Genomic DNA, 24989 nt, shown 5'->3' with positions numbered 1-24989 from the left:
TTGTGGATGTATTTCCCAATGTACTAAATGGAGGGCAAAATGTACTATTTCAAAATATGATGAGAGAGATAATATTAAGAGAAAGATCTGCATTTTCTTGTTATTCCTATATATTACTGCAAAATACGAAATCTACAAAAATGCTTTTCAACTAGATTTTTTTTTTTGCAACTAGATTTCAATACTAACTTTTATAATACCTTGTGGCAAGTTCCTTTACCTCACAGAATAACTCCCAATATTTGTTAATTATGATAGTAACAAGATACCATATTATGGGTAACTTTAATAAAAGCCAGTAATGTGTGATATGCACATTCATTTATTTGTACTTTTACATTATAGAAAAATTAGAGGATACAAATAAGAAAAATGTCACTTAAAATTCCACTCTTGATGACCACTGTTAAAATTTTTGTATTCAAGTCTTTCATGCAAATGTTTATATGCTATACGTACTATAACTTGCCTTTCCCTCCATTATCATGAATCTTCCCTTGTCAATAAAAACATGCTATTTGAACATTGTCAAGTAACAACTGTTATGTCAACTGGACATAGTTTCTTTACTCTTATTATTTAGGTTTAAAAGTTTTTACTATAAACAATGCTGTGATAAACCAATTCCTAGAAACATACATCTTTGTGCACTTTTCTATTCCTAGAAAATATTCCTAACATACTGTGTCAAAGGGTGTGAACCTTTTTAAGGCTTTTGATACATATTGCTCACAAATCCTTGAGAACACTTGTACCAATACATATACTCTTACAAGCTGTTATCTCAGAATGCTCCTTTCCCACGTCCATGAAAATGAGCATTGTTCTTTTTTTTTTTTTTTTAAATTTTTTATTTATTTATGATAGTCACACACACACACAGAGAGAGAGAGGCAGAGGGAGAAGCAGGCTCCATGCACCGGGAGCCCGACGTGGGATTCGATCCCGGGTCTCCAGGATCGCGCCCTGGGCCAAAGGCAGGCGCCAAACCGCTGCGCCACCCAGGGATCCCCGAGCATTGTTCTTTTTAACCTATGCAGGCAAGTGAACAGTATCCTGTTGTTTTAATCAGCACTATTTATATATACTGGCCATTTTAATTTATTTTGGCTATATAATTCCTGATCAACTATATCCATTGGTTGAGTCTATATGGATTTGAGAATGTTTCTTATGAATTAAGGGTATTTGTCATGCATGCTGTAGTTTATTGTGCTTATCTTTAACTGTTTATTGTATTTTTGCCACACCAAATTTTAAGGACTTGGAAAAGCAGTAAGGTGTATCTCCTGCTTTCCTCTTCTGCATTGCTGTGTGCAAAACCAGTGGTAACAACAGGATCCTTGTTTTATTCCTGCCCATAAATGGGAAGGATTTTAGTATTTTCTCCACTAGGCATGATGCCAGCTGTTAGACATACATAGTAAAAGAGGAGGGAAACAATGGAGGAAAAACACTTCCTTTGCATGTAGTAACTAAATCTAAAAAACTGGAAATCAATTTTTTAATTTTATCAAATGCCTTTTACATCCAATGAGCTGTTGACATGGTTTTTCTCTTCTGATCTATTAATACTGAATATAATAAATCTTTCTTTGTTATAGTGGATTATCTTATATACAGCCCATAAACTAGTACACAGAAGTATAAAATATTAACTAAAAAGTGAAGATTGGGAAGTCAGATTACTGGACCCTCAATCTTGGTTCTGCTATTGACTAGCTGTATAACCTAGCACAGTGATGTCACCTCCCTACACCTCAACTGCCTCAAAGTCCAGAGTGTTAACCATTACACCATGGGATCTGCTACTTCAACTACCTCACGTACAGAATGGTAATGGTAATAGTATACCTGCCCCACAGGGCTACTGTGAAGATCAAAAGGTATAATGTGCATAGTACCTGGCTCAGAATAGGCACCAACAGTAACTATTATTAATAGACTGTTGGGCTAATTATTCATTTTACTTAGGAATTTATCACATATATTCCTAAGTGAAGGCAGTTCTTTGGGCAATCCATGTGATTTGATACCTGGATTACATAAGCTTTTAAAAACATTTGGGAAGCTTTCCTTCTCTCCCTAGACTCAGGAAAAATTAATATTTTATACAAAGTAACATTTTGGTAAAGTGTTGCTTTTTATACTCAGCCAAAAAAAATCTACAAAACTTTTAGGCAAGAGAGAAAACAGGCATATAATGTAATGGAAGGAGTTAAGAGTGGTGTACTTCGAGATAGCTGTCCAGGTAGCCCCATCTCTGCCACGACCAGTGGATCACAAGCACAAAGTGAGGACGCTGAACCAGTATCTAATATGTCTCTCCCACCTCTCTGATGTCTCTGAGCAAATGTTTGACATATACAACTAATTTGTGCCCAACTTGTTTTAATTATAGCTATCCCAAGGGAGAAAAAAAAAATCTCACAGGATAGCTTCCTGTTACTACTACGACTTCAACATTTTAACTGAAATGAACGTTAAGTGTAACGAAATAGCAGAAAAGGAAAGATTACACAGAGATAAATATGTTTGTTCTCCTAGAAAAGTAACAACCTGGATTTAAGATTTGAATATGGAAAAAAAAAAGAATTGAATATGGATATGAAAACCTCAAGTTTTCAAGAGTTACCAGTCAGCTGTCCAAATGTGCTGAAAATTTAATTTTAATCCTTGGGTTCACTCCTGTATCACATCAAACTCCTAATTGACTGTTTTTCCTCAAAAAGCAAAAAGTATTATTCTAAATATAGGATAAACAAAAGTAGTTAAGTTCTACCTCAAAAAAAAAAAATGCTATAACTTACCCAGATTTCAGAAAATGAGCCCTTAGGAAATTTTCACTCCTTAGAAAAATGTAAATCCTTCATTTAAATTATACCATATTCAATTAAAATGCACTGAGATAAGTAATCAGTAACGATTAAAGTAACAATAACTATTAACTACCACCTTACTTACTATGTGACAGGTATATAGTACTTCTCATTTCATCACTTAACACTTCTAACCATCCTAGGAGGTATTCTGAACTGTTTAACATTGAGGAAATTGAGGCCCATAAAGGTCAGGTCACTTGGCCACTACATTGGGGTTAGAATTACAATTTAAATTTTAAAGCCCATACTTCTAATATTTGTAGTCAAATGAGTACCTGAAATTAAATTTGGCCATATAATTACATTCAGAATTATATCCCTCTAACTCTAATACCACTGACAATAGAAGCTACTTTAAAATATACCATTTTAAAGAATAAACTATTCTGGAAAGCATATTAAACTGTAAAAGAGCCTTAAAAAATGTTACTTCTAAGATCGGGTATCAAATTTGCCATCAAAATAAGTACTATTATTATTTTATTGGGTTATTTGTAGAAGAGTCAAAGATAATTTCTAGATCAAACATGCTGACTTCAACCCAAATTTATTCAATTTTTAAAAAAGTAATAAAAACACTTTTATTAAACACTTATATTAAACATGTTTAGGTAAAATATCTTGAGTTTATAATCCCAAATATCAGTGACTAGTAATAAAAACGGAAAAATAATTTGAATCTACTTTCATAGTCCACATATGCTGAAATGCAAAACGAATATAACAGACATATGAGTATTTGGGCTTCAGAGAAAACACACAGGCATTAACAATCTTAAAAATGTCACCCTCTGATTACAAACAAGCGTATTATTTATATTCTAGACTTTGTTTTTATTATATTGTATTTCTGAAAATTATAAATATCTTAGATATAACCCTATTATAAATATAGATTCAATAATTTTATCAAACTTCAGCTAAGAAGAAATGAAAATGTATTATGATAGTTTGACATTACTTAAAGCTGACTTTGCATATTTAGGACACAGAAAATTGGAAAGGAACACTTTACATGAAGCAGTTTTAAAGGTAAAGATAAAGGTTATATTTTAGTAAAATGAAGTCAGGAAGATTTACTTAAGAGAAAACTGGAAAAAGTCTCTTTTATAGCAATCTTTGTGAAAACAAAAAATACACCGATTCCTAACTCTTTCAATTTAAAAGAAGACTGCCATCTAGGTGAGTAGATATAAAATAGATATACAATGGTTTTACCTGAAAAGGGCCTTCTGTAGATCAAAGTAAATTGAATCTACTTTTGTTCAGTATTTAAGTCACCTCAAACTAATGTAATCAATGTTAATTCCACCAAGTAAAACTACTAACATGAAAGCTCTTAAAATTCTTTAGCACTTCTTTAGCAATTCTTTATTATTTCTTTCTCCAAAATCTATTCAAAAATGTTTATGCTTACTTTTACTTTATGAATACAACTTCAACTACAAAATTCAGATGAGTACTCTGTATATATGTCAGACAACAGAGAAGCAAGCTACAAATCCTTTGTATTTCTCTTCCAACTAGTTAGCTGTGAAAAGAGAAAATAAAAATTTTAAATAAAATTCCTGAATTGGCCCCAAAATACTTACTTTTAGAAACTGACATTTAAAGCATAACTGTCTCCAAAGTGACCCTGTTCTCCCCAACATCTCCCAGGTTACCTTAGAAAAAACAAGAGTATTTGAAGCCAGGAGGGAGTCTGACAATAGAAAACACTGAAGCAGATTAAGCTGATTAGTCACCCAGAAAAATGCCCTGAGATGATGAACATAAAATGATGAATTAATAGGGAGGAAATTTTTGGAGACAAAAGACACTGGAAAACAAAAGGCTGAAAAACTGGTAATTTTATAAAACGTTCCCCTGAAATGGTATATATTTTTCTCTTCAGAAGAGAAAAAGTTGTAAGATACATTCCCAATTTTGGCTTTTCTTAGGAAGACAATAATGACCTGTACCAAAAGATTTATTATCTTGAAATGAAAGTGTATGAAGGAAAAGACTCCTTAAGAAATATATACCAACCATTCCTTGATGAAACTTATTCTCCACTGTGGGGTAGGGGTTCTCCAATTCTAAAGGTAAAAAATTGGTCATTTTATTCTATTTTAAAAAATATACAGATTTTACTGAAATGATAGCCAATTTCAGCTTAGAAGATACAGGTTCAAGGTCTGCTCTGGGTTAGCCCAGAAACTGCTTGCATAGTGTTCATAATTTCAACAAACCCTAAAAAACTCTTCCAAAATGAACTTTTTCAACCTTCTGAACAGAATTCATGCCCACACACCGATGTTCACTTCAGCAGCATTTGTCTCTATGAAGGACATCAAAATCACTCAAACATCAAATTGCTGATTTGATAGAATGATTTATTTTCCCATTACAGGAAAGTCATGAGTGACTTGTTCTGAGGTACGTTTTTGAGCTATGAAGGACATCTATTAGAAAGCTCCACACTTGAAGGTTTCTCTTTAGATGATAACATTTTATGGCTGGACAGTCTCTGCAGGTACCAGATTTCCTGTCGTATCCAACTGCATACATTTACATGTGCATGCAGAAACGGGACACTCTGCATGGTCCCTAAAAAAAATAGGTCAAGTAAAAGTTAAAAATCTAAATTAATCATATACATACAAACATTTATCTATATACCTATCTATATGCAGAATGCAATTTTCACAATGGTATTTGAAAAAATACAGGAATTAAAACCCAAAGACAAAAAACATGAAAAGAACTAAATAAAAAATGACTGATGAGCTGAACCAAGGAGAAAGTTACTGAAAAATGAATAGCTTTACCTTTTAAATATATAACACGATACCTGATTTATAGTTATGAAAGTGACAAGGATGTGCTCAGAGTTTTAATTAAAGCCAATGAGACACACGGAGTATAAAAGTTATAGCAAAAGAGCCACTGGCATTATTTAAAGTAGAAGTTAAATATGGCTTGAGTCTCTATTGCATGAAGTGCTTACTTACTATATAACAAGTTTATTTAGACAATAATTGATATAGTTGTTTGATATGTATACTCCATCATTTAATTTCTAATTTCAATTATATACTATGATAGAATATTAGGTTATTTGTAAAAAAAACTATAAACATATCCTCTCTCCAAATAATGCTATTCAAACATTTAACTCATATATAGTATTTAAACTGTTTCCTATATATAAGTATTAATTTTATAGTTTAAGATTACATAGGATATCTAATGACAGAAATGTTGACACCACTTCTGCTAACTCAAGTGACAGCAAAAAAGAATTTTTTTTTTAACAAAGAAGAAATTTATCCTTCACTATATACACCTCAACTATTTAAAAGGCCATCTGCCTTATCTCCTCTAACTCAAGCCTATTATAAAAAGAAATGTACTGATTACCTGAACCAACTAAGCATATGACCAGCATGTCCACCATGCCTGCAATTGTGACACCATGTGAACCAGTTGTTAAATTGAGCTAATTTTTTATCCTTGCTCAAGTCTACTTTTTCATCTGATTTGGATCCTCCTATGGGTTAAAGAAAATTATCTTCATTAACTCTGTTAAAATATTTTATTCAAAGCTTCTTAAAAAATATTTCTAAAACTATGTCAAAATACAAATTACACACCATATCAAAATAGCAATTTTAGTGCTATGATCTAGTTTAGATTGAAAAACTACTAGATTAGAGGAGTGTCCTTATACTTTTAATAGTCAATAAAAAATGGAAAACTTTAAATGATCAAAACCCACTAAGAAGCAATTTGAATTAACAACCTTAGAAAAACAATCAGTTTAAAGTCTTCCCACAGAGAAAATACTAAGACCAGTATATAGGTGAGTTCTACTAAGTCCTGAAGGAACAGGTAATTTTTATCTATATAAACTCTTTCAAAGAATTAGTAAAAGAGGGAAAATGCCTCAATGCACTTCTAAGGCTAGTATAACTTTGCTCACAAAAGCATATGAGAAAGGCAAATTATAGGTCAATCTCTTTCCTTGAACAGACATAAAAATCCAAAGGAAAAATTAGTAACTAGTATTATTTAGTACTAACTTCTAGGTACATACACTAGAGGCTTTTGTACATGCTAACAGGAGACCTATGCAGAAATGTTCATAACAGCATTGTTCATAATAGTAAAAGTCTGTTCATAAAACAAAAGTCAAATAGCAAAAAATAGTAAAAGTCTGATTGACAACCAAAGTGTCAATCAATAGTAAAGTGGAACAAAGTGTGTGGCAGTAAATAAACGCTCATTCTATTAATTTTGGCCATCCTAATATGATTTCTTTTGTTCTAAAACAGATCAAATTAAAATATTTCGAGACTGAATAAAATTAGAGACAAGAATACAAAAATGAGTAAGTAAAAATATTAAGTTTAATTACAGTTGTATACCTATTAACATGATGCTACATTCAAAATTTTATCTAGACTATTGCTATTCACAAGTTAATGACCACAGGGTTATTAGTCTTACAAATAGTTTCTTAAAATACCTATCTGTTTTTGCTAATGATAGTAAGGTAAAAAGGATGTATAGGTGGCTAAGATGTAAATACACGGAAATTCTCCCTAAAAGCTTCATAAAAATGATTAATAATGAAACGGGATAGGAAGAAAACAAAAAGAAAGAAAATACAGACTTTTTAAATTATTCTGTATTGCATATAGTTCATTAAGTGATTTTTACTTTGTGTTTATAACTTCTAACACACGGAAAACAGACTGGATCCAGAACAGTTTACTCCTCATGTTTCTCTGATGAAGCTGAAAATACTAAGGTCTACCCTACTGCCACATGAAAAGGCTTTTTATATTTTTATTTTTTTTAATTTTTATTTATTTATGATAGGCACACAGCGAGAGAGAGAGAGGCAGAGACACAGGTAGAGGGAGAAGCAGGCTCCATGCACCGGGAGCCCGATGTGGGATTCGATCCCGGGTCTCCAGGATCGCGCCCTGGGCCAAAGGCAGGTGCCAAACCACTGCGCCACCCAGGGATCCCATGAAAAGGCTTTTTAAAGATCAAATAGCTTTAGCAAATGATATACCTGATAGGGGGTTGGTTAATAACCAAAATACATAAAGAAGTTATATAACTGAACACCAGAAAACACACAATCCTATTACAAAACAAGCAGAGGATCTGAATAGACATTTTTACAAAGAAGACACACAGATGGCTCACAGACACATGAATAGATGCAACATCACTAATCATCAGGGAAATGCAAGTCAAAACCATAATGAGATATCCCCTGTCAGAATGACTAGAATCAAAAAGACAAGAAATAACAAGTGTTGATGAGGATGTGGAGAAAAGGGAACTCTTGTGAAGTGCTGGTGGGAATGCAAACAGAGTAACTGTGGAAAACAATACGGAGGTTCCTCAGGAAATTAAAAATAGAATTACTATGATTCAGTGATCCCAATATTGGGTATTTACTCAGAGAAAATGAAAACACTAACTCAAAAAGATATATGCACCCCTATGTTTATTGCAGCATTATTTACAATAGCCAAGGCATGGAAGCAACCTAAGTGTCCATCAATAGACAAATGGATAAGGAAAATTTGGTATACACATACAAGTATATTACAAAGCCATAAAACAGATGAGATTGTGCCATTTGAGACAACGTGGATGGACCTAGAGAGTTATCATGCTACTAAGTGAAATAAGCCAGACTGAGAAAAATAAACATCATACAATTCCACTCGTAAATGGAATCTAAAATATAAATAAATAAATAATAAACAAAAAGCTGAATCAGACCCATAAATACAGAGAACAAACTGATGGTTGCCAGAGGGGAGGTATGGGGAGTTAAGCAAAATGTGTGAAGGGGAAAGGGAGATACAGGTCTCCAATTTTGGAATGAATAAACCACAAATAAAAGGCAGACATAAGGAATACAGTCACTGATATTGTAATAGCGTTATAACAGGACAGATGGTAGCTACGCTTGTGGTGAACAATATACCAACTTGTCAAATGACTAAGCTGTATATCTGAAACTTATGTAATACTGTGTGCCAAAAAAGATCAAATAGTTTTAACTTTTTTTTTTAAATAATTTTAACTTTTGGAAGATTCATAGTGAATTACAAAGTGCTATAGAATAGTTGAGGGATACTAGGGTTCCACACAGTCTAACTAATAATAATAAAAGAAGAGTAGGAAGGAAATGAATATATAATCTAACTTTAAGAAAGGTATTACATCTATACATTAAGCTCTCTAGGGGCAGGGATTTTTGTCTGTTTTGTTTACTGTAACATTCCTAGCACTTAGGACAATAGGTGCTAAATAGATACTTGTTATTCAACAATAATACTAAATACTAAACAATACTAAATGTTTGTAACCAAACATAGCTATAAATATTCATAAATAATTACAAACATTTATAACCATAAGTGTTACCAAGTTTCAATAGAGTTCCAATCTTTAAAGCACAACTGAGTATAAAAATAAGCAACCATCAGTTAAATAAGCTTACAGAAATTCTGGCCATTTGGATCATGAAGCGTGATGGATGAATGACAACTCTAATTGCAGGCAAAGCATCAGGGGGTTTGTACACCTCAATCTTTTACAGCCTTGAGCTAGTACTTTATTTCTATCAGCTCCTGTCTTATTTTGGAACTCAGAACCTTCTGATTTTATACACTAAAAAAGAATATGCTTATTATAGCTAACCCTTGAAAAACCTGAGTTTGAACTGTATGGATGTGCTTGCATCTGGATTTCTTGCAGTATGGTACTGTAAATATATTTTCTCTTCCTTATGATTTTCTTAACATTTTTTCTCTAACTTACTTTACCATAAGAATACAGTATGTAATATACACAAAGCATTCAATATGTGTTAATTGACTGTTTATGTTAACAGTAAGGCTTCCGGTCAACAGTAAGCTAGTAGTAGCTAAATTTTGGGCAGTCAAAAGTTATACCTAGATTTTTGACTATTCAGAGGTTGGTGCCACTAACTTCCATGTTGTTCAAGGGTAACTGCACTTTGTAATTAACTTGGCTCAGTAATCCTTTAAAGATTATATTCAGGTTTCCCTCATTTTCCTACACTATTTTCTATCAGTCTACTTCCTAAGGCCCTCACCATACAGATGCAACTGCTAGTTCCCATATACTTTCTGTACTTTATTCACCAATCTCTTTATCCTAGTTCATGCTTTTCACTCTTGTCTACACCTGGAAAGGCTTCTCTAAAATCTTCACATATTTAAATCTCCCAAACTGTTTTAAAGGATCAGTTTGAACAGCCATCTTCTTTCTGAAGTTTTCCAGATACCCTTCAAACAGAAGTAATGATTCCTGCTTTCAAAAATCCTAACACTTTCTTTATACAACATTCCTTATTCACTTCAAAGAGCTAAACGTGTTTCAGAACATAGAATATTTGGGATTTAAAAAAAAAATAATGAGCAAACAATATATAATAATTCCAGGAAAGTTTGGGGCAGCACTCTGCATGCAAATCAATTCTGAATAGGTTTTTGTTGTTGTTGTCTTGGTCATATGAAATTATTGTAAATTTTATTTAAAAAAACAAAAACTTTAGATTTTCAGAACTTTCTAGAGATTTTGGAATGACAGATAAGGGATTCTGGACTATTTTCTTTAACATATCATTTCTTATCCGTGCTCATTATACACTAAAAACTCCACAAGGGTCTTTGATTCATCTCAGGGTATCAGTCTTACCTAAGCCAAGTGTTCAAATATGTACAAAAAATTATTATTGAAGCAAATTTCAAAAAACATTTCTGAGGCAAATATGGGAAAATGTTAAGATTTTATAAACCTGAGTGTTGAATATTCATTAAATTAACAGTCTCCATAACAGAGAGGCTGAAATGCTTTGCTTTTTCTTCAGACCCATTTCAAAAATAAAAAAAGATTGAAAAGCTAATTATCTAGCAAAATGGAATAGCACTCAGACCATTATGGCTTCCTGGGGCTTATAGTCTGAAAGATGTATTGAATTTAACTATTTTTATGTATCCCAAGTTCATATATAACTTTTTTTATGCAATATTTTGCCTTGTTCTTTCACTGTAGTGGATTTTTATTCCTAATTATTTTTTTTTTACTAGTATCAGGACCATAAAAGTAATTATGCAATATAAAATGAAAATTCTTTATTAAAATTTAAATCAAAACTAATATTATAAATTTGAAAACATTACATATTGACTTTATTTTAAAAAAGGCATCTAACTTGAAAAATACTCATCCAATGATACTGGCAAACCTCTTTCAAAGATGTTAATGTATGAAATAAAACAAACTATTTACATGAACCAATTGCTGAATAGAAACACAAAATTTCGTAACTAGAAAGACTCTCTGTCCAACACCTTATATGAAAGATATAACTCATATATATGTAACTCTCAGTGTTACAGATTGAATGTCACACAGGTAGAACTAATAAAACAGGCATTCTGACATCAGATCCAGTTCTTGATAATACCAATATGCTAAATTAATACTCAAACATTTTTAATTAAAAATTTTGCCATAGTATGATTTTCAAGTTACATAAATAGCTCAAATATTTCCAGCCACTGAATATTTTATATTCAATTATCTACCATTTTCAAAATTTTTTCCTATATGTTTACCGTAAGTAGTAAACAATAATCCTAACATTTCTAACCATTAAAAAAATACATAGATCCACTAGGTAATTGGCATATAGCAGAAGCAGCACCAAAACTTGGAGGTAAAGGGACCTGATTTCTAAACTAACATTTTCTCTAAGTATTTTGAAGACTCAAAAAGAGAGAATGTGAAAGTTCTTTGAGACTATCAAAAGCTCTTTATGCATATAAAGTATTTGTTAATAGATGAGGGCACAGTGACTTTTAAACATAAAGTGTGAGGGAACCCCTCTTAGCAAAAATGGTAAGAAAATAGTATAATTATAGGGTTACTTAATATTTAAGCTCTTTTCACAAACTTTAAATTGGCCAACATTTGTGAGGTTACTTGTGATATGAATACAGATTTTACTTTTAATGTACTGATTTTATAAATTCCAGGAAATACAAAACCTTTAAGCCAGCAGAGAGGCTTGCTCTTAGAAATAATATAAACCCAACTCTGTATGACTTCTATTGACAACAGTAAATCAGTTATGTAGGAACAATTTCAGCTCAGAAAATATATCATAGAATGATGTCATACCAGGACAGCTAGAAACAGGTGTTCCCATATTAATGAGGCAAAGTGCACATCGAGGAAGGGGTTTTCGACAGCCAGGACAACTTGTGACTTTAGATTTTGTTGGTGAACCACTGACACCATACTGACTAAAACCTCTGCCTTGATGAGGCACGGTTGAACAGCTGTAGGAGATCGACTTGCCACAAAAATTGCAACTCACAAACACCTATACAACAAATGAAAGGAGGAATAAATATAATACATACTTTATAAAGAAAATAAATTTAAAGTTTAATCCTAACAAGTTACTCTTAAACAATTTTTAAACTTTATTTTTTATTATAAAATAATTTGTGATCTGTGATATTTTGAGTAGCTCTCATTTAGGATTTCCACTTAGCAATGACACTGAGTACTTCTCTGTTACCTCTGTTTACCTATATTTTTCCTAATACCATGGCATCTGAAGAAAAACTTGGAAACGTTAGATAACATTTTAGAAATGACAGACTTTAGAATTCACATTGGAATATTACAAAACAACCCAATATAAGTTCTGATCTAAAGTTCAATGATTCAATCTCCTGAACAAAATTTTCTTGTAAAGAAAATATTCATTTCCTAAGATAAAAAGGAGTTAAGGACCCTATAATGTCAAATAGCTAGGATTTTAGAATAATAGCAACAGAAACTGTTCATTAAATTCCTAGGCTCTTAAACACTTACATAGATTAATAACAAACATTATCATGCAGTGCTATTTTACAAAAACTCAAGTTGTTTTAATATAATCACTAATTTCTCAACTTTCTAAAATAAGAAAACAGCACCATCCAGTGCTCACAATGAGGATATACCCAGTATTTAATGTCCAAATTTAGATAGTGATTTCATGTCATGTGCTTTATGTGATAAATGAGCTCATGTTTTTTGAACTAATGCCAAAAGAAAAAAATTTCCATGTTTAATTAGATATATAGATATATGTACATACTATTAGAGAAAAAGCAAATGCTGCTTTATTACACATAAGTAGTACAGATAAATTTAATTCATAAATGGAATTTATAAGATAGTATAATAGTTTAGATTCTGAAAAGGCTTAGAATATACTAGAAAGCTGAGCCCTAGGATTTATTTAGGTTGCCTAAGACCCTCTAGGCCTGATGTGGTTTGCTCTAGCTCAGACTAAAGCTGACACTGAGATGACTGTCAGGAAGTGGCAGCACTGAAAAAAAAACAGGGTGGTCAAGGATGAAATGCACTGTGGTATAAAAACATCAAAAGGAACTCAATATAAGCAAAGATGAGCTAATGATAATTTATTAAATTGAACTCTAAATTTACCCAATGTAATAATGATGTGAACACTTCCCTTTGGGCTGGATTAAGTACATGTTACAATATGATTCTCTCCAAAATAATGTACTTACTTACTTACCTGTGCTAGAGGCTTAGAACTAGGATCCAATTTACTCCTGTGAATATCAAACTCAGCTCGTTTGTGCCAAAACCTCCAGGCATCTAATAAATTTCTGTAATTCTCAATCCAGTACTGAACTCTTTCATCTTTAAGAACATCTAAAGGAGAGCCCTAAAAAGAAAACACAAATTAATACAGTTGTTTAAAAATTCTGTGACTAAGCCAGAGGATTCCAGGTAACATGTGAGTATGAGTCACAGGAAGAAATAGGCTCCCTTTCCGCCAAAAGCTGGTTTATAATGAGGATATAAATAAAATAATTGACAGAAGTTTTTTTGAATTTACTTTAAGTTGGCTTCTACTAATGACATAAAGATGTACTATATACATTATTATTATACCTGGCCAGGAAGTATAATTCCATATCTCTTAAGTTTAAGGACCCAAAAATAAACAATTCACTTTCCTACTTGAATACAATAAAAACTGATGTGAATACTTTGTCCCCTAAACTAAAACTTCTGCATTCATAATACCTATTTACTATCTAATTCAAATACATACCAAAATTGCTTCATCACATTGAAAATACTGAGCCTTGTCCTTTGTATCTACCAACATACTGTGAATAGAGTTGCTATTTTTGCATACCTATTTATCTGAAAGTTAAACCTGTCTATTCTCTTTCCCTCAATTAAAACATACATTTATCGCCTAAAAAATTAAAAAGAATAAACAAAACAAAACCCCAAAACCAAACCAAAAAAGTTCTTCATTCTTTTGCCCTTAGGCCACAATGAAAAGCAACAATTTCTTTACCTCAAGTTTACATTTCTTCTCAATAAGAACTTCAATTTCTTGCCAGTAAGACTTCCTAAAGCTTTATTTTCCCTAGCAGCTGTGACATTTCACATTTTACCTATGCTTGCTTTGGGTTTTCATAGAATGCTTTTAGCCCTGTACATGATATCTCCCTTAAGTTCACATGATGAAGAAAGTTGAGAAAGTCTCAACCTCTGATAATGCCATAAGCATCAATGTGAAGCCCAGTTTTGGGGGGCCAGACAGAAAAGTAAAATGTAGAGAGAACTTAGCATATATCTTACTTATGGAAGAAGGGAAGAAACCTGTAACAACTAACAGACAATCTATCTTTAGACATTTTATCAAGACAGAAAGAGCTTATCTTTCACTTATTAATTAGGTATTAACTTCTGTTACCAGAGTTAAATCAGCTAAAAGAATATGTGAAAAACTCTTAGCTGATAATTTTAAATTTTACTTCTTAAAAAAGTAAACATCTCTTCTAGTCCTAATAATGGTCAATTAGCCAGAACTAAGTACTAAAGTAGACTATAATCCCTAGTTTAAAAGAAAATTCACAGAAAAAAAAGAGAAATCTTCATATACCACTCTTTCTCCTTTCATGGCAATAGTAAGGATAAACTAAGAATTTGGTCAATTCATATATGTTAAGTCTTCTCTAGATCTGCCCCCAAATAAACCTAAAATTAAGCTCCAACAAAATCTGCAGAGGAAACAATCCAAAAATTAAGACTGGAAAGGCTTGGGAAGTAACTTGGGCTTCTCAAAGATCCATAGTAACAAAATTTAAGACCAAAGTGAGCAGTAAATAACTGAATTTCCAAAAGCATTAACCAACATTCTCCAGAAGAGGTAATAAGAACCCAGATCTCTATAATATACAATACACATCTAGTATTCAAATGAAAAACTGCTAGACACAAAGAAACGGGTAGATGTAGTCTAAAGTCAAGAAAAAAGGCAGTCAAGAGAAACTAAGTCTAAGGGCAGCCCTGGTGGTGCAGCGGGTTTGGCGCCACCTGCAGCCTGGGGTGTGATCCTGGAGACCGGGGATCGAGTCCCATATCGGGCTCCCTGCATGGAGCTTGCTTCTCCCTCTCCCTCTGCCTGTGTCTCTGCCTCTCTCTCTGTGTCTATGAATAAATAAATAAAATCTTAAAAAAAAAAAAGAAAGAAACTAAGTCTAAAATAGCCCATATCAAAGTTAGCAGACAACTTCCTGAATGCAGCTATAAGACATAAGTTCAAAGACTTAAAGGAAAAGTGTTTTAATTAGTGTACAGATAGGGATCTAAGTGAAAAATGTAAACTATAAAAAACAGATTCTAGAACTAAATTGTACAGTAACTGAAATTAAGAATTCACTGAAAAACTTAGTATCAGGTGACACAAAAGTCAATGAACAAATCAACAGCATTTAACCTATTTGAGGAGCAGAGAAAAAAAGGATGGAAAGAAAATGAACAAAACCTCAGATACCTACAGGACACTATCAAATGGTTTAATGTATGGTAATAGAAGCCTGAAAGAAGAGAATGAGATTGAAGCAGAAAAAATATATATAAAGAAACAACACCCCTAAACTTTGCAAAACTAATGAAAAACACAGACTTGCAGATCCAAGAAGCTCACTGAACCACAAGCAGGGCACAAAGAAATACAACTAAGCATCAAGGGTAAACTGCTGAAAATCAAAAGCAGCCCAAAGGAAAATGAAACCTTACCCAGGGGAGATTTGGGATGATTTAATACATGTAATCTCAGTTGATTTAATAGATATAATCTCATTTCAGTAAGAAAAAAAAAATGATGTACTATGCTACAGAAAGACACCTTTTCTTCCACAGGCAGTGGCCTGATAAGTTGGTAAATTTATACTGCGGTTTGTGGGCCAGTATCTCAGTTTGTTCATGAGAAGGTAGGATCCGAGGGTGCATTTTACTACGTTTACCCAGTATACAGCATGCTATCAACTGTATGAAAAGATGGGGATAGGAAAGAGGACGCCATGAGAAGATTAGATTAGCTGGAGGGCTACATGAAATCTCAGGGAAATGCTCTAGCTGTTCACCATATTTCTATCAAAAGTAAAGAAGGGAACCTTTGCCAGAAATCTGTTTTTAACTGTTAGACAATAAAAACTGAGAGTAAACTGATGAACTGGCTACCCCAAATATTAAAAAGGTAAAATGAAGAGGAAGGAAGTTGTGGTATAACTTTTCTGCACTTCAAGTGAGACCATAGTTCAGATCAGGGAAAGGCAACTCTTTTACAGAAAGTAGTTTTGTGAATTGGAGAAACTAGAAAGAGGTTTCTCTGCTCCATTTGAGCTTTATGTAAGTTCAACACAGACACTTCCGTGTTGGAAGTGGAATGGAATGGAAGGAAAAACTAGCTGAGGGATAGTAAGATAAGGTAGAAGTCTACTACAGAATAACTGATTAGCTTAAAGTTAAATGCCTTCTAACCCCAAGCAATCTACACATTTAATGCAATCCCTATCAAAATACCACCAGCATTTTTCACAGAGCTAGAACAAACAATCCTAAAATTTATGTGGAACCACAAAAGACCTCTAACAGACAAAGCAATTCTGAAAAACAAAACTGGGGGCACCATAATACTAGATTTCAAGCTATTATAACAAAGCTGTAGTCATCAAGATAATATAGTTGGCGGCAGCCCTGGTGGCGCAGCAGTTTAGCGCCGCCTGCAGCCAAGGGCGTGATCCTGGAGACCCTGGATCAAGTCCCGCGTCAGGCTTTCTGCGTGGAGCCTGCTTCTCCCTCTGCCTGTGTCTCTGCCCCTCTCTCTCTCTGCATCTCTATGAATAAATAAAATAAAATCTTTAAAAAAAATTTTAAAAAAAGATAATATAGTTGGTACTGGCACAAAAACAGATGCATAGATCAATAGAACTTCAGAATAGAAAACACAGAAATGGACCCACAACTATATGGTCAACTAATCTTCGACAAAGCAGGAAAGAACATCTAATGGAAAAAAGTCTCTTCAACAAACAGTGCTGGGAAAACTGGACAGTAACATGCAGAAGAACAAAACTTGACCACTTTCTTACACCATATATCAAAATAAATTCAAAATGGATGAAAGATCAAATGTGAGACAGGAAACCATCAAAATGGTAGAGGAAAACACAGGCAGAAACCTCTTTGACCTTGGCCGTAGTAACTTCTTACTAGACATGTTGCCAGAAGTAAGGGAAACAAAAGCAAAAATGAACTATCAGGACTTCATCAAGATAAAAAGCTTCAGCACAGGGGAATCCCTGGGTGGCTCAGCAGTTTAGTGCCTGCCTTCGTTTGGCCCAGGGTATGATCTTGGAGTCCCAGGATCGAGTCCCTCATCAGGCTCCCTGCATGGAGCCTGTTTCTCCCTCTGCCTGTGTCTCTGCCTCTCTCTCTTTCTCTCTCTTTCTGTCTCTATGAATAATAAATAAATCAATCTTAAAAAAAAGAAAGCTTTGGCACAGTGAAGGAAACAATCAACAAAACTACAGGCAGCCTACAGATGGGAGAAGGTATTTGCCAACAACATATCTGATAAAGGGTTAATATCTAAAATCTACAAAGAGGGCAGCCCAGATGGCTCAGTGGTTTAGCGCCACCTTCAGCCCAGGGCATGATCCTGGAGACCTGGAATCGAGTCCCACGTCGGGCTCCCTGCATGGAGCCTGCTTCTCCTTCTGCCTGTGTCTCTGCCTCTCTCTCTCTCTCTCTCAAAATAAATAAATAAATTCTTAAAAAAAATAAAATAAAATCTACAAAGAACTTATCAAACTCAACACCCAAAGAATAAATAATCCAGTTAAGAAATAGGCAGAAGACATGAATAGACACTTTTCTGAAGAAGACATCCAGATGGCTAACAGACACATAAAAAGATGCTCCACATCATTCATCATCATGGAAATACAAATCAAAATCACAATGAGATACCATTTCATACCTGTCAGGATGGCTAAAATTAACAACACAAGAAACAACAGGTGTTGGCAAGGATATAGAGAAAGGGGAACCCTCTTGCACTGTTGGTGGGGATGCAAACTAATACAGCCACTTTGGAGAACAGTATGGAGGTTCCTCAAAATGTTTAAAATAGAACGATCCCCCATTATTCAGCAATTACACTAGGTATTTAACTAAAGAATAAAAAAATACAGATTCGAAGGGACAGATGCACCCCAGCATCTAGAGCAGCAATGTTCACAATAGCCAAACTATGTAGAGAGCCCAAATATCCATCAACTGATGAAAACCCGGTGTGTGTACACACATACACACACGGACACACACACACACACACACACACAGAAATATTACTCAGACATTCAAAGGAATGGACTCTTGCCATTCACAATGACACGGATGGAGCTACAGTATATTATGCTAAGTGAAATAAGTCAGTCAGAGAAAGACAAATGTCACATGATCTCACTTATATGTGAAATTTACGAAAACGGATGAACACGGGAAGTGGGAAAAGAAAAAAAAAAAAAGACAAACAAGCCATAAGAGACTCTTAAAAACAGAGCACAAACTGAGGGTTGATTGAGGGTTGTGGGTGGGGGATGGGTTAGATGGGTGATGGGGATTAAGGAGGGCGCTTGTGATGGGCACTGGGTATTGTATGTAAGTGATGACTCACTGAATTCTACCATAGAAACCAGTATTGCACTATATGTTAATTACCTAAATTTAGAGTAAAAAAAATTAAAGTTAAATGCCTTATAAAGATCCTAAACAAGCAAAAGGCATACCCACTCAATGAAGGAAGAAGGTGGTTAAGCACTGTTTTTCTTTAAGCTGCTGCCACACTGCACTAACCTGCAACATGCAGTAACTTGCTGTTTGGACATCTCCAGTTCTATCGACATAACTCTCCATTAAGTCCACTCCATCTTTAGTAAGGCCTGTAAGCAGTATTCCTTCCAAATTTCCAGCCTCTTTCATTTCGTTGGTCAACTTTTCAATATATCTATTTAACTGGAAAATTCAAAGTGATTTTTCTGAAGCAATTTGTTTCACTATATACTCTGTACTTCAAAACTTATACTTTTGGAATAGTTTTATTTTTATGGAACACATTTTAAAACAAAGCCCTTGCAAAAATCTAGATGTGATCTCTTAAGAAGTCTGCATCTGTCATAAATTACAATGCAGCATTCTTGGTTATTTAAAATATTTTTTTAAAAAGGCATTCATTATACTTTAGTAATTATTCTATAAAAGAACTATAGAGGGTTTATTATTTTAAATTTGAAGAGAACTGTCCTTCAGTATTCTGCAAAGTTTTATTGTAATAGAAACATAGAATCTGAGTTGAAAGGGAACTTGAAGATGATCAAAAATAATCATCTGTTGGTAAGGTCTCTGATTTTATCCCACCCCAAATTCTAGTCTATATTCCTCTCTGTTCCCTCAGCACTTCCTGCTATTATAGTGCTTAACACCTTTTATTACTGATTGTTTATGGGCATTTCCCTGTCACTATATACACAGCATACGCATTCAATACTTATTTATTGTATTAGGAAGGAATGAAGGAATTTTTTTATAGCATCCCTAAGCGGTGAATTTAATGTCTTTATCTCTAGACCAAAAGCAAAAATAAACTAAAATATTAAGTCAGCAATCTTAAACAATTTTGGTTACAATACACATGTTTACAGTATCTTGATCTAATAAATTATTTTTAAAGAAGAATTTATAAGTTATATATACTTATTTGTACATGAAGATTAGTTTCTTTATCCAGTAACAGTAAATATTAATCACTTCAAATATAGAATTAAACCAATTTTTACCTGACTATCACTGAGGAACTTACAAGCAAATGCCACTCTGTCACGTACAGCAACTTTGTTTTCATACTGAAAAGAAGAGCAACAAGTTACTTGTGGGAGCTAGGAGTTTTAAATTCTTGCAGACTATTAACCTAATAGTAATTTTATTTTCAAATGTATTAGTAAGTTATTGTGTATATACTGGCAGAGCCTAAGAGGCCTTTCTTAATGTATCCCTCTGGAAACTCAGCTCTAAAATTATTGTTCTTGTAAAGTAAAAATTTACATCTTAAATACTGACCAATTCAGTTATAAAACATTCCACTTCAGTCTTATATAACTGCAACATAAAATATAAGCAATGATGTATGGTTTATTAGATTTAAGATGCCATGTAATCCTTCCAACATAGAAATTAATTTTGGGGAAACTGAGAAAATCTTTTCTGGGATGCTAACTTAATCAATAAGTCTAGGAAATCTGTGAATTACCAGTGAATATACCAGTATGAATATACCAATACAGAATTTGGAAAGACTATCAGCACATGTATTTAAATACAAAGTGGTAGGTTTTAAAATATACACTTATAAATAAATAAGACATGGGGTGCCTGGCTGGCTCAGTCTGTTAAGCATCTGCCTTCCACTCGGGTCATGATCCTATGGTCCTGGAACTGAGTCCTGCATCTGGCTCCCTGCTCAGCGGGGAGTCTGCTTCTCCCTCTCTCACCACTCCTTCCCCCACATGTGCTCTTTCTCTCTCAAATAAATAAAATCTTGTAAGAAAACCAACAAGACACACTTTGTGGCCAGAGCAAACAAAATACTGTTATAAAGGTGATTTGTGGCAAAATTTCAGGGGTATTTGTGATAACTTAAATTTTTGTATACCTGCCAGTACTGTAAAACACTATTTTGAATTTCTATAAATGTAAAAAGGTAATTAATTTTGTGGTAAGTAGAAAACAGTCTAAAGGTGGGAAAAAGATCCTATTTCCACTGAAGTCATTCTATGAAAAATAGTTTTCCTGCTTAAACATAAGATAACTTCAACTGGTACCTATCCTAGCATGTTTTCTCAATTATAAAATATGGTTCTGCCCTTATTAGGGAGCATGTTTGGTACAAACTGGATTTAACTCTTTAGATTCGGGTGCAAGTGTTCAATTTTGATGGGGAAAGTGTCATAAATATTAGCTGTCCCATTTTATAGCTCAGAAAACTAAAACCCAAAAAAGTTAATTGGCCAGCTGAATGAAGTAACTGTGTTGGAGCAAGGACTCGGACCTTCATCTTCTGATCTCCCAGTTCAGTACTTTTCATTAGATTACTACAACTTAACAATTTTTAACAAAAGATATGTTAATTATAATTATTTACAGATGAAGTAAAATTAGGTACACTATTGAAGCAGTTTGGAAATATGAACTTCCTACTCAAGGTAAGATAACCTACCTAATAACCCAAATTTACATATAAGAAAATGAGAGTATTTATAATAGGTCACTTAACTTAAAATAAATATAATATTTAAAGAATATTTCTTTATCAATTTAAAATCTGAACAATCCACTTTTTTCTAGTCTTCACCATACTTTACTACTTCCTGAAGTATTTTATTTCTTCAAAATGCAACACCTGAAGTTTTCTGTTTAACAAAAAAAAGTAATAGTAAAAAACAAACAAAAAACCCAACATATTCTCAGATACTAATCTGAAGTGGTTAGAAAAGTTCAGTAGTTCATTTACTAAGAGTAAAAGACAAAGTATATAAACTAAGGAATTGTCAAAATGGATGCTAACAAAATTTATTGAAATTTTCATTAAGATACCTCAATAAAATATAGGTTCTTATAAATTCTTAGGGACTGACACTTAAATCAATTATTCAAACAATGTGTCTTTATATGAAGTGCTATAATGGCAAACACAGAAATAAATTTCATGTTAGAAAGCTCTTGTCAGTGGTAGAAAGAAGTCCAACAATGCAAAAAAAGTTGTATTAATGTGAAGCTTAAAACCAAAAAAAACTTACAAGCACACTTCACTTCATTATTTCTTTCCCCACTTTGTGATAAAGAACCTATTTGGTGATGTGTTTATAGGTGGTTAAAGCAGGAGAGAAAAAGCAATGAAAGACTAAATAATGAAAAAATTAAGTATTTCACTAGAAGTAGTGTGATTGTCCATCTTCCAAACTGGTAAATGTCTGAGAATGCAAATACTAACTCAGACAAGATATATAGTCATTCTGATCACAAATAAGTTTGCTTACTTAACTAAAAACAAAAACTAAAACTAAAAACTAAAAACTAAAAACAAAAACAAAAACTAAAAACAGGCACTTTTAAAAAATTACATTTCAATATAAAATTTATGCTTATACAGTTGTATAACTCTAGAGCTACTCTTAAAAGATAAAACCCTAACTTTCTATGTCAATTATATTGTTAAAACTATCTAAAAAATCAGGTTTGTTATCTGCTAACTGTAGGATGACATTCAAGAGCTGCTCAAAAATATTTAAGATATTTTATTTTAAATTATACAAAATACATCAAAATATAGTATTTTAGGCAACAGACATTTGAAAATTTTAGCAAGACTAGATAACACTATCTTAAAGGAGTCCTGTCAAACAGAAATTAGCTTACCAATACTCCATCATAAGATCCTGTCTCACTTGTCAGAAATGCAAACATGACACACAGATACGGGTTATTTAATTGTAGTCGTAGAGTGCTGCACATTTCTCTCCAAAGAGAGTTTTTCTCATCCGTATAACCCGATAAAGCCATTGCTACCACATTGAGATTCAGATCACCTGCACATTAAAAACAGTCAGCTAATCAAAGTGATCAAAAGCTTCATCCCCCTCTTCCAGTTCTTAAATCACAAAGTAAAGATCAGAGGGTCATGTTTACCTACAGAAAAATAAGCCCACTAGAATTAAGGGTTTTGATCCAGATTGGAATATTTGGCAAGGACCACAAGCAACATTTCCATTCTTATAAAACTTTTGCCCATATTACTAACCCTATCCAGGACGAGCACATCTTTAAATTTTCAAATTCTCATTCCAGGCAAGTTGCTATACAATGTTATTATTTAGGACCGAAATGGAGAAGTGATGCCATTCTACCAGAATCACTGTCAGTCTTATCAAGTTCATTTATGTGGACATATTTCGAAGCACCAATAGTAAATATTACTGTACCTCAGTACTACAATTTTCAAAATCACTGTTTTCCTACTCCTAAATATATAATGCATATACTTAAGTATATGTTCTGAAAACCAGTATTTCACCATTCTTATCATAGTATAAGACTTTATTTTTCTAGGACAAAATTAATTACCAGTATTACCATAGCATTGTATTTAGACATATTTTCAACAAAGTATTTATCAATAGTCTATTAAACATTAGTTCTTAGCAGTTTAAATAGTCACTAATAAGCTGCTAACCTGGTAGTCAACCCCATGGACTACACCTAGGTTTCTTCTAATATAAGTTCACCTTCAAGAGAAAATTAAATTCACCTTTAACTTTTACTCTTTAGTATTTTGTACATTTATTATAGCAGTGTTCTTATTCTGTTCCTGGGTCCTAATCATTTTCTTTCTTTTCCAAATAAAAGAGCATTTCCCACTTTATGGTATTAAATAGCCTTGTTCTTCATTTCTATAAACACTTTCCCCAAGTTGCTTTGTGCTTGCTTCCTCTGCCTAATCTTAAAAGACTTTAAATCCAATTTAATAGAGTAACAGCAACCACTACCATCACAACAGAGAAATATCTTCCTGAATCCTGCTCAAAACAATTTATTTCCAGGTAGAAGGAACATATAAATCTTTTCTTTAGTCCTTAAAAACTTATTGAAATCACTGGAAAGATACTTTTCCCCCTACTGATATATGGGTGTTTAAATCTAACACCAAATTTTCCACGTATACATGACAGGGAAGTACCATGCTCCCAGTTCATATCAAAATCATAGTTAGAAATGGCTTTAAATATCAACTCTTTTCTTTCATCACTTTATCTTCTATTGTACTCTCAAATAAGGAAGATTTATGTTGGAGCAAAAATGAAGGAAAGAGGCCAATCTGGGCAAAACATAGATTTTCAACTTCTTATTGCAAGTAAATAATTACAATTAATTTCATGTTTTTCTCTATGGCACAAGAGAACGGTAATGATTTCAATATGGACTAGTAAGAATTAAGCATTCTGATTATCAGAAATAATTTGCTAGGTGTATTAAACACCAATAGCTATGTATACCTTTGTTATTCAAGTGAAATATCCCCGATAGTAAAAAAACTGAATTTCTGGATTGAGATTTATTTGCCTGAATATTCTCTTACAAAATGTCAGAGTAAAAACTTTATCACATTTTGTATTTTCCTCCTTTAAAAAAAAAAATTAAATGGAAACTATGTTTATTTACTTATTTATTTTGGGGGGGAAACTATGTTTAAATCACCAGCGTCCAGTAGAAGCATTTTTGCAGATCAAAGTGTAATTTTTATAATAATCTACATTAGTCTAATAGTGTCATTTAGAGTTTCCTAAAAGTCAGCCAATAACCATCTAAAAGATGAAATAAAAACTCTCAAATGTTTGCCATAAGAATGCTTGCAAACAGAAAAGAATGCTTGCAAAATGAAGTAGTCCTAATATCCAAGAAAACACATTTTCAAAAATCTATATGAACTATGTTTAAAAGAAAAAGCATTAAAAATGGATGCATTTGAATATTCACTATATTATTATTAAAATGGCAATTAAGGGATGCCTGGGTGGCTCAGCAGTTGAACCTCTGCCTTTAGCTCAGGGC

The 24989-nt window shown here is 33.1% G+C and overlaps 1 protein-coding gene across 7 annotated transcripts in view; it reads right to left on the bottom strand.

Moving 5' to 3' along the window:
• Positions 1 to 4715: 4715 nt before the first annotated feature.
• Positions 4716 to 24989, bottom strand: part of MIOS (meiosis regulator for oocyte development) — a 35961-nt gene continuing 15687 nt past the window's right edge. For all 7 annotated transcript variants that reach the window (XM_055307432.1, XM_055307431.1, XM_055307436.1 and 4 more), the window contains 7 exons: positions 22800 to 22969; positions 20165 to 20230; positions 19185 to 19343; positions 13531 to 13683; positions 12111 to 12315; positions 6285 to 6414; positions 4716 to 5471 (listed from right to left, as the gene is read on the bottom strand). In XM_055307432.1, coding sequence (XP_055163407.1) covers positions 5375 to 5471; positions 6285 to 6414; positions 12111 to 12315; positions 13531 to 13683; positions 19185 to 19343; positions 20165 to 20230; positions 22800 to 22969 — 980 coding nt within the window. In that variant the 3' untranslated portion in view covers positions 4716 to 5374. The remainder of the gene's footprint in view (positions 5472 to 6284; positions 6415 to 12110; positions 12316 to 13530; positions 13684 to 19184; positions 19344 to 20164; positions 20231 to 22799; positions 22970 to 24989) is intronic.

The sequence above is a fragment of the Nyctereutes procyonoides genome, unplaced genomic scaffold, assembly GCF_905146905.1.
Source record: "Nyctereutes procyonoides isolate TBG_1078 unplaced genomic scaffold, NYPRO_anot_genome, whole genome shotgun sequence".
In the NCBI taxonomy this organism is placed as follows: Eukaryota; Metazoa; Chordata; class Mammalia; order Carnivora; family Canidae; genus Nyctereutes; species Nyctereutes procyonoides.
The sequence above is the reverse complement of the archived record's forward strand: the minus strand, read 5'-3'. Positions and strand labels throughout refer to the sequence as shown.